This window comes from Hippopotamus amphibius, chromosome 1, assembly GCF_030028045.1.
Source record: "Hippopotamus amphibius kiboko isolate mHipAmp2 chromosome 1, mHipAmp2.hap2, whole genome shotgun sequence".
Lineage (NCBI taxonomy): Eukaryota > Metazoa > Chordata > Mammalia > Artiodactyla > Hippopotamidae > Hippopotamus > Hippopotamus amphibius.
The window spans coordinates 10,000,998-10,019,519 of record NC_080186.1 but is presented as its reverse complement, the minus strand read 5'-3'; the positions used below and the strand labels follow the sequence as shown (position 1 = coordinate 10,019,519).

The 18,522-nt window shown below is 51.9% G+C and overlaps 1 protein-coding gene across 1 annotated transcript in view; it reads left to right on the top strand.

The window, feature by feature from the left end:
- Positions 1–596: 596 nt before the first annotated feature.
- Positions 597–18,522, top strand: part of LRRC38 (leucine rich repeat containing 38) — a 39,160-nt gene continuing 21,234 nt past the window's right edge. Inside the window, exon 1 of the mRNA XM_057732614.1 lies at positions 597–1,254. Coding sequence (XP_057588597.1) covers positions 597–1,254 — 658 coding nt within the window. The remainder of the gene's footprint in view (positions 1,255–18,522) is intronic.

The following is an 18,522-nucleotide window of genomic DNA, read 5'->3' as shown; positions in this document are numbered from 1 at the left end:
CCTGGCGCGGCCGCCGGGAGCCCGCCCGGATTGCCCGGCGCAGAGCCAGAGGGACCCAGGTCGCGCTCCCTTTGGCAACAGGGGTTGCGCGCGGGGAGCAAGCTTTGACACCTGGCGGGTGCAGGCGCGGGGCGCACGCCCCCGACACGCCCTCGGAAATCCACTGGGGTTGGGGGCACTTTGGTACCCGAACTTGGTCGTCGAGCGCTCGGCGCCAAGTCCGACAGGTCTTATGGCCCAGTGTTGGGCATAAGCTGCCGGGGCGGGGCCGCGTCCGGCGACGGTCACTTCGCCACCCCTACCTCTCCCGCCTCTCCTCCGGGATTTTCCAGCGGGTTAATTTCCTGTCCGGGTAAATCCTTCGCGAGTCCCTTGCCCCTCCCTCCCCGGCTCTCCCCCCTCCGCCCCGGCCGCCCGGCTCCCCTGGTCGGTGCGCGCCGCGCTCCATCGCCCCCGCGCGCCCGGGCGCACGCCCTCCCCGCCCCGGCCGCCCTCGGCTCCCCGCGGCCGGCCTCCGGGGCCCCGCGCGCCGCCCCGCGCCAGGGCTCGGCCCCAGAGCCGCGTCCGCGTCGCCGCCGCTCGCGCGGGTCCCGGCCATGTGCCCCCGCGCCGCCCCCCGCACCCCCGCCGGCGCCGGCGCCGGCGCCGCCGCCACGCTCGGGCTCTGCAGCCTCCTGCTGCTGCTGCTCCGGCCCGGACACGCGTGCCCCGCGGGCTGCGCTTGCACCGACCCGCACACCGTGGACTGCCGCGACCGCGGGCTGCCCAGCGTGCCCGACCCCTTCCCCCTGGACGTGCGCAAGGTGCTGGTGGCCGGTAACCGCATCCAGCACATCCCCGAGGACTTCTTCATCTTCTACGGCGACCTGGTCTACCTGGACTTCAGGAACAACTCGCTGCGCTCGCTGGAGGAGGGCACGTTCAGCGGCTCGGCCAAGCTCGCCTTCCTCGACCTCAGCTACAACAACCTGACCCAGCTGGGCGCCGGCGCCTTCCGCTCGGCCGGGAGGCTGGTCAAGCTGAGCCTGGCCAACAACAACCTGGCGGGCGTGCACGAGGCCGCCTTCGAGACCCTGGAGTCGCTGCAGGTGCTGGAGCTCAACGACAACAACCTGCGCAGCCTCAACGTGGCCGCCCTGGCCGCGCTGCCCGCGTTGCGCACCCTGCGCCTGGACGGGAACCCCTGGCTCTGCGACTGCGACTTCGCCCACCTCTTCTCCTGGATCCAGGAGAACGTGTCCAAGCTGCCCAAAGGTGAGTCTGCCAGGCCCGGCGGGGGAAGGGAAGGAGGGAGAGCCGGGGAGACGCTGCCACAGCCCAGTAGCCTCCGGGCAGCGGCCTCAGGTAGAGCCTGGAAGGGAAGGCCTGGGTGCTCATGGCCACTGTCCTGGGTGAGAGCTGTGCCCGGTGTAACCCTCGCAGGTTCCCAGCCTGAACTTTTTCCTGGGACTCTACTAGGGAAGGGGAGTAGGGAGGAACACATCTGGAATTCTCTGGAGTTTCTGGACCTTGTTGCCAGTGCTTTTGCCCGTTTCTCCAACAGTGTTCGGGACCTGGATTTCCGAGATCATCTTATCAGGCTTTGGGTCCTGGTACTGGTAGATGTGGGTTATTCCTGGGCCCCTCTAAGTGGAAGTCGGCTCTGCACTGGTCTCGCTGCACTGAACATGCAGAGAGAGCCCGCCAGTTCTAAGAGCTCTCCAACAACCTCTGTAGCCTGAGCAGGTCTTCGTGGCTCAGCTCCCCATTTGCTCTTTGGGCTAAAAGGGGTGAGGAATATTCCTGGTGAGGAATAACAGCAGCCTGCTAAAAGCCAGTGATGCAGTAAAGATTTGCATTTCAGTAGCTTTTCAGCCCAGATGTGAAATTGCTGAACAAAATCTTGTGGGCTGGGGCACCCTTTGCTTGCCTGGTACACTTTTCGGCTGGTGACATGGACATACATGCCCGCCTGACAGACAGGAAAATAAGGGCACAGCTGGTAAGGGGCCTGTGAAGGCCAGCGGGGAGGAAGCATAAGGCAGAGCCAAGAAGAGGGGACCCCAGGACGAGGAGCAGGTGGAATGTCCTTACCTTCAGTGGATTCCAGGCTTCCACTGGTGCACATGTGAGCATGGGTCCCGGCAGTGACCTCTCAGAGCCAGACGCCACCTCCCACCTTGCCCCTGAGGGTTTGGCAGAACAGGAACCAGAACTGTAAGATCCACAGTATAAAAAGTGATGTAGATGTGGATTCATCACCGGTAAATATGTATTTTTTCCATTTATTAAGGATTCAGAAATGCTGCTCAACTATGTCCTGAATTCCTGTGCTCACGTATTCATTTTGTACTGTCACTGAGTACAAATGCCAGGCATGGGGCAATCACTTCTCTGCAGATGCGGGCCCCTGAGCTGGCACTTTCAAGCCCACGCTGGCTCTACCACACGGGCGAGTCCTAAAAAGATCTAACCTGCAAGGTGCAGAGTCTGCCAACTTTAAACTTTGCCTTCATTCACCTGCCTGGCTCCCCAGACCCTCCCCACGAGAAGACCGTCCTGGAGACAGGAAGGTCCACATGCAGACCTCACTGTGAAATGGCGTTTGCCTTGGTTCTGATAGCTTCTGCCTTTGCTGCTTGGTGGAGGTGGCATCATGACCTCCATTGTCAGTTGAGGTGATGTAATTGGTTCCCACTGTCCTTCACATGAGGGCTAGGTGTTGTGGGTCAGAAGCTGTGGATTTCAGTCTTAGTTCTGCCATAGATGGCTGTGACCTTGACCAGGACGTGATCCTGACTGGGCCTTGATTTCTTCATCTCTAAAGTACTTTGGTTGACCTCTGAGGTCTCTAAAGAGCCCTCGATTTGGAAGGCATAGACTGGGTAACTCTGAGCAGGTCACTTAAGTTCTCTGTGCCTCCTCTTCCTCCTGTGTGGAATTGGGACACAGGAATTCTGACCAGTCCATCTGACCAGTGTTTGTCAGCACTGAAACCAGATAATATGGGTAAATTAATGAGCAGTGAGAATACAAAATGTTATTCTTCTTACTGTCTGTAATATAGGAAAGCAAAGAGCCACCACATGGAGAGGTGTGGCTGGGGTGATGATGGACAGGTCCAGAGCAAGGACCAGTGTGCAGGCCCTGCTGGAGAGTTGGTCTCATTTGGTGGGGAGAGGATGGAGGCAGCGGGAGGGCAGCAGGGGGCTTCCAGCGTCTCATGCGGTGAAGTACCAAGAGCAGCTCTGACCTCTCTGGCCGTGTTCTGTGGCCAGAGCAGTGGACCAGAGGTGGGGTGGGTGTGGAGCACCTAGCCCAGGCCTTGAAGTGAGAGAGCTGAGTTGTGATGTAGACTCAGATTATGACCCTAGGCAGGTCCCTGACCTCTCTGCCCCTCCGTTTCCCTGCCTCTAACTTCAGACCGGAGAACAGAATCCCACAGCATGCTTGAGGTGAGGGTTGTACGAGGTCAGCTCTGTCAAGGGCGCCGTGATTTTAGCAAGGAGTAGGTGATTGCTAGGTGTCAATCACTCCTTTCCCTCCTCCTCCTGCATTTGGGCCTCTCATATTTTCACAGAGGCAGCAGGCAAGGGGGCTAAGAGCCCAGAATCCAGCGTAGAGTCGCTTGATTCAAATCCTGCCTCTACTTCTTACCAGTTGGGAGAATTAGAAGGGTATTATCTATAAAGTACTTAGAACAGTGCCTGACACACAGGAAATACGAATAAGTATTAGTGCTGTTATTATTACCCTGTTTTCTCTAGAAGACCTGGAGAGGTGGTGGGAGTGAGTTGCCCAAGGTCACACAGAGAGTTAAAAACAGCTGGGGGCGGGGTGCACCAGGACCTCCCGGCTCCCGGCCCCTGGCCATGCTGACCACCCACTTCCCACCAAGGAGAGCCAGGCGCCATGGGGCACACGCTCCAGGGCTCTGTAGGCAGGCGCCCAGGGCAGGGAATTCAGAGGAAGAAGCAGAGGGGACCACCTTTCCTTTACCTCCCCTGTCCCTCCTTCCCCAGAGAAGCAGAGCAAGAGACCTTGACTATCCCTGACAGCACAAAAACGAGATCGGCTGCCAGGTGAGCCTCTGAGCTGATGGGAGCACTCGGTCACCCATCAAGGGACATCACGGGTGCGGCTGATCCCCTCTGTGAAGGCCCCTTTGGGGCTTGGTTGCAGGGGGCGGAGGTGTCTGGGTCTGAGGACTCAGGGGGAGCCAGCCTGCTGGTCCTGGGTCCGAAGGAAGATGGCAAGGGGACACCTGCCAGAGTGCCCACCGGCCAACTTAGCAACAACAAGCAGACAAACCCCAAGCAAGAAAACAAAGAAACAAAACCCTGGGATGCCTAGTTTGCTCTGAATTTCAGATAAATCATGCATAATGTTTTAGTATAAGTATGTCCCGTGCAACATTTAGGATATGCTCACACACAGAATTATTTGTTGTTTTCCTGAAATTCACATCATTGGCTGTCCTGTGTTTTACCCGATGGCCCTACCTTGTGCTGGCGGTCTGTGATTTACAAGTGCTGTCTTTTTAATATAATACCTGTGTCTGGCAAGTACCTTCACCCACAACTTACCCAACAAGAAGCAAATGAGGTGCAAAGAAGTGAAGTGGTTTGCGCAAGGTCACATCGTTAGTGACTGAGATGAGCTTGCACTCAGGAGTGTCTGACCCCACTCCTAATTCTTTCTGGAGGGTGAGAATGGCCCCAGAACTGTCCTACCATCCCCCACTCTCATAGGTGACAGCTGACCTTCCAGCCCCAGATTCTGTACCTGGTCTGGTGATTCTTCCCGGAGACAGTAGGTCCTGGGCCATGTGGGACAGTGTGCCGTCAAGGGGACAGTGACCATCTCTCTTTAAGTAGAAAGGGCTTCAGACCTGGAAGCAAGAGACCTGGGAAATGGCTCAGGTGACCAGCAGGGTAGAGAGAGGGAGATAGGGAGGGTCTGGGGAGACAGGGAAGCAGCAGGACAGCGGCCGTCTCAGCAGACAATGATCTTTAAAAGGCCCTCCAGTCCCTCCTATTGCCTTCCCTTTACAGCAGCCCAGTGAGGGGGGTAGGGAATGAAAACACACAGGCGGTGAGAAGCCTGTGTGTGCTGAGCACCTGGGGAGCTTGTTTGACATGCAGATTCCTGGGCCCCCAGACCTACTGAATGTGTGCCTGGGAGATAAGGCCTGGGGATCTGCATTTAAATTCCCCCCACCCCCACCCCCTGAAGGGGGCTTGCAGTGCACACTCACTAGAGCTTGAAAACTGCTGCTGGAGGGGGACGTCTCTTTGCTGCAGCTGTGGAAATGCTGTGTGACGTTCTATGACTTTCCTGTCTCTCTGTGCCTCAGATTTTTCTTCTGTAAACAAAGGAGTATGGGTAGTAGGATTTTAAGATTCCCTCCAACTCTAGAGTTCTGTGGTTTCAGGAAGGGAAGATTGTCTGTGTCTTAAAGGTTGGGAAGTTGAGGCCTGGGGAGACCAGGTCCCTCCAGAGACCCCTCTGCTGGAATCCAGGTGGCCGTAGTCTCTGCGCAGTGCGGGGGGCCGAGCGCTCAGGCAGCCCGGGGCTCTGGGCTCGTAGGACATCTCACGTGTCCCAGCCTTGCGCCCAGAGCCTCAGGCAGGAAAGGCCACTGGGTATGAGGAACTCGCTGGCAGGCAAGGGGCTGTCTCTGTGCTCTGAGGTGCACGGAGCCAGCGTGCTTTCCAGGGGCACAGGTCACACCGCGCCCTGAAGTGTATCATAGGAGAAGCCTGAGTCGGGGGCAGGGGTTAGGCTGAATCCTGAGGCACCCTCTGTCGCCTCTCTTTGTAGCCATGGCCTCGTGTGCCCTGCAGGACACAGCCCAGAGTCCCCGGGGAGAGAGCTGAGCTGCGCCCAGGACCTTGGCAAGAGAGGCTATGGGGAGGGAAGGGCTGGGAGAAGTGGGGGACGGGGGGAAAATTAAACACGGCCACGTGTCAAGCCTCGAGTCTGCTCACCCCGGCCCCCTGGGGGGTGCAAGCCTCCGAGACAAGGCCCACTGTACTGCTGGGAGCATCTGGGCGTTTGGTGACTTGGTCCCTGTGGGGTGGACCCTGTAGGCAGAATCCTGTCAAGGTGGGGGTTCATGGCGGGCGGGGTGCTCACCAGTTACATCACTAACCCTGCTGGTTTACGAGGCCGGACTCACAGCTCCCCATCTTCCAGTAACTCCACCTCCCTTTCCTGGTGTCAGATGCTATGACGGCCTGGTTTGGTCAGATGAGTGAGGACTTCTTGTCATAGTAACAAAAGAAACAGTCATTCAGCCAAAGGGACACAGCTGATTCTTGCCTGGAAGTCACACAGGTCCTTTCTCCAAGGTGACTCTATTTCTTTTTCTTTGAAAATAAAAGCAATTTATTTTTCCGATTATAAAATAACAGGTCTCTTGTACTTGGGAAATGTAGAGAAATATCATGAAAAGAATAAAAACCACCCAGAATCCCACCACTATGAAAGTTTTACTGTTTAGTTCTGTTCTTTTATAAGCGATTTTTATTTTTCCACATTTTTCAAATTTTCTAGAATTATGACATTTATTTTATTTTATTTTTATTTTTTAAGGCACTTTTATTGAGGTATAATTGACATACCGTAAACTGCAAATATTTAAAGTGTACAATATATTTTTTTTCTTATTGGTATTGTGTTTAGTTCTGGTTTTATTTTTATGCATGTATATATATTTTAAACGAATTGACATTGTACTATATGCCTTATTACTGACTTTTTCTCTTACTGAGTTGTGAGAGTTTTCTGTCATTATAGCTCTTTGAGAATTTAACTTTTGGTGGCCGTATAAGAGGTCATTGTATAGATCTAGTCTTTGAACCTGTCTCCTGTTGTTAGAAATGTGCATTGTTTTCTTTTTTGTATACACACAATGCTGAACTGAACATCCTCATTCAAGCAAGTTTGTGGACACCTCGTTATTTCTTCGGGGTGGATTCTTTGAGGAGGAATCACAGACGTCACAGTCTATGGTTATTTTAAACCTCTGGATATATATGTATATATATATATATATTTTTTTTTTTTTTTTTAAGCAGAGCATCATTAGTATGACATAATGGTTAAGAACAGTTGCACAGCTGAGTGAACTGGACAAGTTACTTAGCTTTGGTGTACCTTAGTTTCTTCAGCTATAAAACGGGAACAATAAGGGGCCTATTTCACAGGTTTTTCCGAGGATTCAGATTACTTAGAACTGTGCGTCACACATTCTAAGCACCTGTTAGTTATTATGCTGATTTTATCATCATTACTTGTTCCTTGGTATGTATTGAGGCTTCCTTTGTACATGGTCAAATTTTATAAATATCCAATGAGTGCACAAAAATGTGTATTCAGTGCTGCTGAGAGTTCTACATATAAGTAACAGCTTGAGCATACTAACTACATTGTTCAGGGTTTCTATTTCTTGGCTACTTTTTTCCTACCTCATTCCAAGAGGATTGTGTTAAAAGTCTAAAACTACAACAGTTGATTCATCTATTTCTTCCCGCAATTGTTGCATTGTATTTTGAGGTTGTATTGTAAGATAGGAATATTCATAACTATTATATCTTATTTTATTATCCCTTTTATTGGAATGTGATTCTTTCTTCATCTTTGTAAATATTTTGGCTGACTTCTATTTCATCACATATTAAGATGGCTAATACTACATCTCCTTTTGCTAATATTTCTGGTTTTTCTTATTTTTTTGTTTTCCAGTTTCTATATACTTTTGTTATAATTTCTATCTATTAGACACTGGCTTGAGATGGATATATTTTTGACTAATTGCACCCCAGACAGTGGGCACTGTTGGCAAATAGGAAGTACGTGTCTCACCATCCATCTCCCAGGTTTATATATTATTATTATTATTATTTTTTTTTTTTTTTTGGCACACGGGCTTAGTTGCTCCGCGGCATGTGGGATCTTCCTGGAACTGGGATCGAACCCGTGACCTCTGCATTGGCAGGCGGATTCTTAACCACTGCGCCACCTAGGAAGCCCATGTATTATTATTTTTAAACGTGCCTTCCAATTGGATAGAACCATGACATCTTCTTATTGCTGTAATTTGCATGATTTGCTCACCAGCAGACTGGACATTTCCCGTGTGTTTGTACACCTAGTGTAACCGAAGGTGGGGTCCAGCTGCTTGCTGCTCAAAAGCCAATAAAGAGGCCAGGTTGGTGGAAAGGAAAGTTTGCTTTATTTTGGATGCCGGTAACCGGGGGTGGGGGGAGGGTGGATGCCTGTCCAAAGGCCACCCCCGTCCCACCCCAGCCGCCGACCATCAGGGATGAGCTTTTATAGACGGGGGAGGGAGCTACATGCAGAAACAATACAGTCCGCTCTGACAGTCATCTTGAAATTGGTCATCCGTGGTCTGACCAGTGTCATCTTGATTGTTTTAATACAGTTAAGCTTCAGTTCCAGGGTCGGTTTGTTTCCATTTCTTTGAGGCCCGTTCTCGGAATTGTGGCAGCTTATATCCTGGCTGCAGCCTGGTCATCATGTAGTCAACTTTTTCCACCTGGTGAGGGTTTACGTATCTATAAGACAGCGCACAGGATATGATTCAGAATTTTATCTATAGCCCTTGAGAGGGAACTAAAGGCCCTTGACTCTGCTTAATGACTAAAGTATTATTTGGTCCCCTTTGACTGCTTTTCTTTGTTTCTGCATTGTCTCACTTCTCTGATTAAACGCATTATGTGGCGAAAGCTTTTCCACAGATAAGAGGCAGGCTGAGGACAGCAAGGCGGTGGGCGAGGACCACAGGGTCCTGCTCTGTTTCACTAAGAGAACCACGTTCTTGGCAGAGGTTGACTGAGGTCTCCCTCGCGCCTGCGAGTGGCCTCCTCCTGCTGTTGACAGGTCTGTGCATGTCCTGGTGCCACAGGCTCGTGTGTTTTTTCACTTGTGTCTCAATTAGAGTTGAGTCCCCGGTGTCACCTTTCTCACCATCCCCAGTGTCCCGGCCGGGTGTCAGCTTTTACGGGCACCGCGATCTGGAGTCCCGGGGAGAGTGGACGGCAAACATGACCTGAGACAACCCCGCCCCGTCTCTCTTCTCCCTGGAGAGCCCCGCCCGGTCCTGCTACTCTGTCCCAAGTGCCGGATCGTTCTGGAAATGTCACCTTCCTCCTGCTGCTCTATCAATTAACTCAAAGGGTGACCTCCTTGCCGGGCCACATGGGACGGTGGACCTGCGCTCCTGCCCAGCTGGGACAGCCCTGGGGGAGCACGAGCAGTTGGGGGTTTGCTCTGGGGAGGCCAGTGTCACTTTTACCTGAAGCTGACCAGCTGCCAGCTGACTCAGATACCCAAAGGCTTATGCCTTTCAGCCAAGTGGCGGTCCAGTGCCCGCTGTCCCAGAATCCCGTGGTCTCCGATGTAGCTGGGAATGAGGTGCTTGGCAGGCCTTGTCACCTTTGGGCTGGCAGTGTGGTGATGGCCCAGAAGGACCTTCACGTAGGTGGTTTGTCGTGAGGACCTGAAGCCGGCGAGCTCCTGGCTATGTGAGACACGTCGTGTCCTGAACTCGGTCACCACAGAATCACAGCAGAGTGTGTCACTCTGTTCCTAGGAGTGTCCTGGGCTCCTGCCCTCAGGCCTTTGCCCAAGCTGTGCCAGCCAGGTCCCTGCTCTTCCCTCCCGCGCTTCCCATCCCCACCTCTACTCCTCCACCTTCCTGGTTCCTACTTAGCCTTCGAGCCTCCAACCCCTCTGTGCCTCGAGGCTGGGTTGGGAGGCTGGCCTGGGTGACCTCATTGGATGCTGTATTACCTCTTTGACCACTACTCGACCTCGCCAGTTCACAGGTCTGGCCTGTGTTGAGGACACAGAAAGTGTCTTTTCCTCCTTGAATCCCCAGCTGCTGGTGCAGTATATGGTGCGTTTGGAAACCGTCTAATGGCTTGCTTTGCACTTGGAAGAAACCAGCTCCCTTCCATGTCCGCGAGGCCCCATCTGGCCTTCGTCTGTCCTGGGTGCACGCCAGGTGCCAGTGACCAACCAGGACCTCTGAACTTAGGGCTCTCTCTCCTGCTGAGACGTTTCCACCTTCAAATGGCTGCATCTTCCTCATCATCGGGTCCCCATGAGATGTCCCCTCCTCAGAGAGGCCTTCCCTGACCACCCTGCCCAAGCAGTCCTATCCCCACCCTGCTCATTGTTGTTCTGTATCCTTGCTGTGTCCATGGCATGGAGCTCACGAGTTCACATTGTCTGGGTCACAAGTCTTGTCCCTCTAGAAACACGAGCTCCAGACTAGCACTCTCCCTGCTGTGTCCCAGTGCCAGAAGGGGCTCCATGGGGCTGCGGGCGTGTGTGAGAGGACGAATGCCTACCCGAGGCCTCTGTCACAAGGGCCTTTGGGGGACAGGCCAGCATCACTGGCCTTGGCTTTTGTCCCCACCAGATACCCCCTCCCCGACTTTGGTCAGTCAAGGGTATCTAGACCACCTTTAAACAAAGACCGAGGCTCGCAATGAGGGCTCCCTGGGCTCCTTCTGCAGATCTGTGTGACGCTGGCCAAATCCCAAGCCTCGGGCTCTCTCCTGTGAAGGGCTGTGCCCGCCCCATCTGTTGGAGCGGTGCTGGCAAGACGGCCGGGTGGCTGTTCACTCAGGGAGTCTGTTAGCCCCTGCTCTGCAAGGTGCAGTGTGAGTGGCTGGTGGGGGGAGTTTAGGACACCGAGGCTGCAGATCTCAGCCTGCCCCGCTGAATTGAAAGTCAGCTTCGTCTGACATAAGCAAGCAGAAGGGTGTCTTGTAAGGATGTGGGTGTCACCAGGAACCCAAGCCCTGAACAGTCAGGCTCCAGGGAACACAGGGGTGAGACCTGGGAGACTGCAGGGAACGCAGCACCTCCCTCTTTCACTCTCCACTTCTCGTGCTTTTTCCCCCGCTTCATATACTGATGGGCTTTCTGTATTTTTCCATCCATGTGGCAAAAAATATGCTGCTCCATTCACAAGACCAGCTGAGGCCAGGCGAGACTGTGCTGTCTTGGTCCCAATTTCCAGGTCCTGGGAGGAGACTCTCGGGGGGCAGAGCTTAGGGATGGAGGCTGGGCAGGCCATCCACTGGACATCCAGCTAGGCATCCATGACCTTGGCCGTGCTTCCAGTGAACTGTCTGATGGCAGGTAAATCCCCTGACATTCCCGGGCCCCTTTGACCTCGAGTGACATCCTGTGAAGGTGCTCAGAGTGCAGCTTCTTCCAGCACACACATAGAAGCTGTTCTTTTCTTTCTTATCCAATTCATAGAAATGTGCAAACAGGCTTACAAATCCCACCGCATTTAAGCCTTCCCTGTCAAATCCCAGATGTCTACAATCCATGTAGATGGGCATTATCTGTGTGTTCCAATGCCAAGGGCAGGAGTCAGAACCTCGAGGGAGCTGCAGGCCACTTGGAATCCAGAGAGTCAGGAATTGGGGACCCCGTCCCCACGCTGTTGTCAGCCAGCAGTTGACCTGAGTCACATCCCCTTTCTCAGTTGCTCTAGATCATGAGAGGTGACCTCAGATGCCCTGGGGGTGTAGGTGGGAGTCATCAGAGAAGGTGGGGCAGGAGGGGGACCACATGCACATGAGAAACAGCTTTGAGCACCGGGCTGGCCGGACCCCCCAGAACACGGTGGTGTCTGCGTTCCTCTCCTCAGCCACCAGCTTTAGACTCCAGAGCTAGATGACCTTGAAGGCCTCTCCTAGCTCTGACTTTGGCTGGCTCTGTGCCCTCCCCACCTAGCCTCCTCCAGGTCGTGGGATGAGACGGTCCTAAAGCCCCTCACCCCCAGTTCCCAGCAGAGGTCTCCTGAGTGGGTTCCCTGGGCACAGGCTCTACCACCTGGCGGTGGCTCTCTTCAAATCAGCAGGTACAAAAGTACATTCCCCTCTTCTCTTCACATGAAGCCCCCCGCCACACTATTATAAAGTATAGTACTGTTTTTTCATAAGACACCAATGAGATGATGTCTCTTTTTAAACATAACCATCATAAATGATTGTGTGCATCAGAAATGAAGATGTCATATGGTCCTATTGAGAGGCTGAGATGCTTAGAGCTGAGGGTCAGGACCCCCTGGTGCTGCCACCTCCTTGACCTGGGCAGTTCACCTGACTTGTCTGGGCTGTGGTTCCCTCATCTGTTACCCTGAGGTTTGTCGGGAAGATCAGGGAAATACTGATGTAAGAGGGCTTTGGGAGAAAATGGGGCCGTGAAGAATGACTGTCTTGAAGGATGAGGTTGTATACTCACAGATGTCTAGAAATAGGAGGAATGGGAGCCATGCAGGGCCACACAGGGAAGCACCAGGATGGTCAGGAGGCAGAAAGAGTGGAAGGAAGAACAGGTGAGAGTCTTTGTTGTGGTTTTTGCAGGAAGGAATGGGTGAGACAGAGGAAGCAGAGGAGGCAGGTTAAGGGTTGGTTAGTTTGAATAATTTTAGGAGGCTCTGGCTAAAAGGGTGATCTCTAGCTGTCTAGTACCTGGCCCTGCAGTGATTTAGGGCAGGGAGATAGTGTCTGCAAGAAGCTGATAAATGACGGTGAGTGGGACACGGACTGGGGTTGGTAGGTTTGCATATCAAGGGTGTGCTCACCAGCAGGGGTTTACTGCCTCTAGGAACTGGCCGACCCTGGGAGGGACAGTCCTTCCCCAGGGGGCAAGGCCCCAAGATGCCAAAACTAAATAAGATATAAAATGTGAAAGTCATGATGAATACAGGGGTCACTGAAAATATAATTGAACAGGATGAGGTCATTAGGGTGGGCCCTAATCCAGTATGCCTGGTGTCCTTATAAGAAAGGGAAGGTTTGAACACAGATGCACACGGGAAACACACCAGATGAAAGTGAAGGTTGAGTTCACTGATGCATCTACAAGCCAAGGAACACCAAGTGTTTCCAGCAAACCACCAGAAGCTAGGAGAGAGGAAGCAGCCTCTCTCTCCGAGCCCCCAGAAGGAACCAGCCCTGCCCACACCTTGATCTCAGACCTCTAGACTCCAGACCTATGAGACAATGCATTTCTGTTGTAAAGCCCCCAGGTCGTGGTCCTGTGTTACAGCAGCCCTGGGAAGCTACTGCAGGGGTGGTGATGACCCCCCACATTGCCAGAGGCAGGCAGATGGATTTGGTAGCCTCCAAAGTGGCATCCAGCCCTTGGATTTCATGATGTCAAGACCAATTGCTTCACTTCCTTTGCACATGGGAACATAAGGAGCTAAAGGAACAAATCGGGCTCTGGTTTATGTGGTTGAGGGTTGTCCCCGCTTCCTGCCCCAAGCTGGCTGCTCTCATTGGCTCTGTTTATTGAGTGTCTACTATGTTCCAGGCCCTGAGCTAAACACTCTAGGGCATCTCCACCCAGTGGAAATAGAATTCAAGCTACATGTAGAATTTTAAATTTTCTAGGAGCCTCATTTAAAAAAGTCAAACGAGCTGGTGAAATGAATTTAGTATTTTATTTAATCCTGCCTATCCAAAATGTTATTCTTTCAACTTATTGATAGAAAACTCATTCATATTTTTCCACTGTTGGTTTCATACAAAGTCTTCAAAATCTGGCTGTGTTTTATACTTATAGCACCTCTCAGTCCAGACGGGCTGTGATCACGTTCTCAAAGTGTGGCTGGTAGTTACTGTAGTGGACAGGGTAGCTCAAAGTCTGTTAGCGTCTTCCAAATAGGTCAATGCCAGGCTCAGCCTGTTTTACAGGTGAGAACACCAGGACACAGACAGGTTAATGTAACTTGGCCAAGGTCACCAGCCAAGAAGTGACAGAGGAGCCAGGGTCTTCGTCACTAACCATTGCATGGCTTCTCAAATCTCATGTCAGAACCAGGTCCCTTATCTGCAAGCCCACCCTCTTAGATTCACGACTCATGCTTTAGTTGCAGAACCAAACTTAGTGATTCTTGCCAACTCAGAACCTTGACTTGGAGGGAATCAAAGGTGACTTGAACATATTAGTGGAAACCAGAGTAGACTAAACACCTGTTGAAAGCAAGTTCAACTCCTACTTTCTGCTCTTCTGAGAGCTTTACCTGGAACAATGACCCCTCCCTGCTTGCCAGACAGATATCAAGTCATGTCCTTCCACTGCTCAGAACTCTCCAATAACTCCCATGTCACTGAGATTGGAAACCAAGGTTCTTCCAGGGGTTTATAAGATCCCCCGCTCCATGATCTGACCTCCTCCTTCCTTTCTGGCCTAATTATCCTTCCATTCGCTCTAGTCCAGACACCCAGACCCTTTGTTGTTCCCCAGCCACACCAGGCATGTTTCAACCTCAGGGCCTTTGCACTTGCTGCTTCCTCCACCTGGAGCACCCTTGTCCTGATGTCTACATGACCTCCCCACCTTGTTCCTTTTTGCCACTTGCTCAAATGCCATTTTCTCACCAAGCCTTTCCTCCCAGCCCCACTGAATCCTGTGACCCGCCACCTCCAGCTCTCCTTCCTTCCCCACTTTGCTTCTCTTTCTCCATAACACCTGTCACCTTCTGCTGCATAATAATACCTCTTACTGATTTACTCTTTGTTTTTTGCCCTTACTGAATTGTAGTCACAAATGATTTTTTCGCTGTTTTTACCTCAGTGCTGGCATGTATTAGGTGCTCAATATGCTAACACAAGGCAAAGGGGAGAAGAGCAGAGAGGAGACAGCCTCCAGGACCACTCCCCTTGCTTAGAGAGATCAGTTTGGTAAACTAATTCTCATCAAAGTGTTAGTGACTTGAGGGTTAACCAGGAATAAATAGAGTAAAGGCAGAAGGAAGGGACCTCAGCTCACTACGGAGGCACAGTCTGTGCAGAATTTCAGACATGGGAAGGCCTAGGGGGAAGCTTGGAGCCCCCAGGCCTCATCAAATTGCAGCTTGTAAGCAGTTAGCTGGGCTTCCTGTCTGTTGGAAATTGCCAGATACTCTTTGTATTTGGAGAGTAAGACCATATCAACATAGGAAAATGGAGGTTTAAGGAGAGATGTGGAAGGACGTGTCCCCTTTCTCCAGATGTCTGAGGAGATGTCACTGAATGTGGGAGACTTGTTTTGGCCTCAGAAGATGGACCCATGGTTGCACACTATAAGGGGACTGATTTTGATGTGCTATAAGGAGGAACGGCTAGCTGTAAGGGCTCTGCGCATGGCTGCCTAGTGAGGTAGTGAGGTTGCTGTCATCAGAGGCATTCAAGCAGAGACCAAATGACCACTTGTCAGTGGTGCTAAAGGGAGCATGAAGTATTGGGTGAGATTTCTGCCCGTGCGCTTCAGTCCTCTGACTGACTTTCTGGGGTCACTTTCATTGTGTCCTGGTTCTGCTGGCCAAAGAATCATGTCTCGAAGGAGGCTCCAGCATGCTTGAAATTCAGTGACTGTGCCTGTCAAGATACCTGGAGCAATTGCTCCACCTCCCTTCCCCTCCCCTCCTCACCCATGCTTCTTTCTGAACCTAAATAGATGAAGCTCTTAAGCTGTGCAGCTGAGAGAGAAAGAGCTCCCAGCCCCTTGCTCCTTGCAGGTCTGGCTCTGCTCACGCCAGTCACTGTAGGAAACCAGATCACCTGCCAGCAACCGGAATTGATTTCTAAAATGCATCATGTATGTCCAGTGTGTGTCCAGCTCCCCTTGAACCAGGATACTGGCCTTCTGTGGCTCTCTCCTGAGCCTGTGTAACCTGAGCTTCCAGACACAGCGGGGCTGCCCCCTGTGTATGCCACCAGATTCTTTCCTTCACTCACCTGTGAATATTTGTCACGCTTCTGCTCCATGCTCTAGAGAGCCTGGCTCCAGGGGCTCTGTCACTAACCATTGCACAGCTTCCCACATCTCATATCAGAAGCTAGAGGTCCTTAGTTACAAGCCCATTCTCTTGGGTCCAGAGCCCTACACTTAGTCAGTGAGCATCCCCAATCCAGAAGCTGGCCTTGGAGAGTGTATACCAATGACGACTTCAACATCTTAGCAGAAACCAGAGCAACCTAAACACCTGTGAAGACAAATTCAACTCCAGGTGTTGAGGACATAGCAGTGAACCTGACAAAGGCTCTGGCCTCTTGGTACAAACATCCCAGAAGACTCACAGAATCTTAGATGATAGGGTTATCTTGTCTATTCTTCTTTATTTTCAGATAGGAAACCATGGCTCAGAGAGATGGACTGACTTGCCCAAAGCCACACAGCAAACTCGTGAAAAGCCAAGACAAGAGCCAAGGCCCCTGATTCCCGGGCCTGTGCTATTCCCTCTCCTTGCAGGGCAGGCACTCGTGGGGGATGCAGCACGGGCTTTGGATTTAGATCCACTGTGGTTGGAACCCTGCTCCTTTGCTTACCAGCTGTGTGAGCCTGGGCAGATTGCTTAACCTCTCTGTGGTTCAGTTTTCTCAAGTGTAAAATATGAACGTTAATATTCATAAGTCTATCATGTGGATCAAAGAGATAACCCCTGTGATGAGCTTGGCATGGTGCCTGGCACACAGAAAGCAGCAGTAAACGCAGGCTGCTATTATTGTCAGCTGTAAATCAAAGTCTGTGTCACCACCCCAAGGACCCAGTTCCAGAGGCTCACCCTGAGCCGTGGATGTGTCTCAAGGTGCTGTCACTGCAGGTGCTCAGGACTGAGGGTGGGGACCCCTGGCCCCCAGGCCCAGCTCTGCCACTGACGCACTGTATGATCTTGGAGGATGCATTAGTTTCCTGTTGCTGCCACAACAAGTTACCACAAAATTACGGGCTTAAAATGGCAAAATCTGTTATCTTACAGTTCTGAAGGTCAGAAGTCCAAAATGGGACTTACGGCTAAGATCAAGATGTCTGCGTCCCTTGGTCTTTTCCAGCTTCTAGAGGCTGCCCGCATTCCTTGGCTTGCAGCTCTGAATTACTCTGACTTCTTTTTCCATCCTCACATCTCCTTTCTGACTCTGACCTTCCTCCCTCTTATAAGGACCCTTGTGACTACATTGGACCCACCTGGACAATCCAGGATAGCCTCCCTTCTCAAGACCCTGAACTTAATCACATCTTCAAAGGTCACATTTTCTCAGATTCCAGGAACTAGGATGTGGTCTTTTTGGGGGCATGATTCTGTCTCCACAGGGAAGTAACCACTTCCTCAGGCTGGTTTCTCCACCTGTGAAAGGAGAGCGTCAGATGATGGTGCATCCTCTCTACCTGCACAGGTTGTTTCTAATGACCCCCACCCCCCACTCCAGACACGGCACCCTGAGGTCACGTCCCAACAGCCCACAACTCTGCCCCCACAGGGCTGGGACCTGTTGAAAGCTGCAGGGCGAAGGTGTCTGCCACCGCGTCCTGGGGCTGCCCTTGGTCCCCGCTGCCGGAAGAAGCATAAATCTAACAACAACAACAAAACCCCAGCCTGGTTCCTGACTTCCCAGAAAAATCAGAATTGCTATGTTGGTAAGTTGTTTTGGAGCTGCTTGGGGCATAGAGCTTTATGGGCTGAGAGGGAAGTGCAGCACTCGTGGGGAGCTGTCCTGGAGTGGTTGTCACAAGCAGCACAGATGGGGGTGGCTGCCAGGTCACCCCAGAGAGGGGCAGGTGAGTGAAGTCTGACCGATGACCCACATGTGAGTGAGCCCGGTCAAGACTGAGGATGCTGTGCTGTCATGGAGAGAGGATGGGCTTTGGTGACGGCCAGGCCCGCCCTTAAGTCCAGACCCTCACAGACAAGTTGTATGGCTTTGGGCAAGTCTCATAGCTTCTTGGAGCCCTGGTCTCTGCATCTGAAACCTACTTCACGTTGGTACCCATGTTCATAGCAGCATCATTCACAATAGCCTAAAGGTGGGAGCAACACGAGTGTCCATTGATGGATGAATGGACAAACCAAATGTGGTCCATCCATGCAATGGAATATTATTCAGCCTTAAAAGGAAGGACATTTTGACACATACTGCAACATGGATGAACCTTGAGAACATGATGCTAAGTGAAAGGGGCCAGTCATAAAAGGACAAATACTGTATGATCCCACCTATTTGAGGCACCTTAGAATAGTGAGATTTATAGACACAGATCATTGGTTGCCAGGGGCTGGGAGGAGGAGGAGTGGAGGGTTAGTGTTTAATGGTCACAGAGATTTAGTTTTGCAAGATGAAAAGAGTTCTGGGGAGGGATGGTGTTGATGGTTGCACAACAGTGTGAATGTACTCTATGCCACTGAACTGTACACTTAAAAATGATTAAGATGGTAAATTTTATGTTATGTGTATTTTTTTAAAAAAATCTTTTTTTATTGGCTGTGTTGGTTCTTTGTTGCTGCGCGTGGGCTTTCTCCTGTTGCAGTGAGCAGGGGTTCTCTTCATTGCGGTGCTTGGGCTTCTCATTGCAGTGGCTTCTCTTGTTGTGGAGCATGGGCTCTAGGTGCACGGGCTTCAGTAGTTGTGGCACGCGGGCTCAATAGCTGTGGCTCGAGGACTCTAGAGCGCAGGCTCAGTAGTGGTGGTGCATGGGCTTAGTTGCCCCGCGGCAAGTGAGATC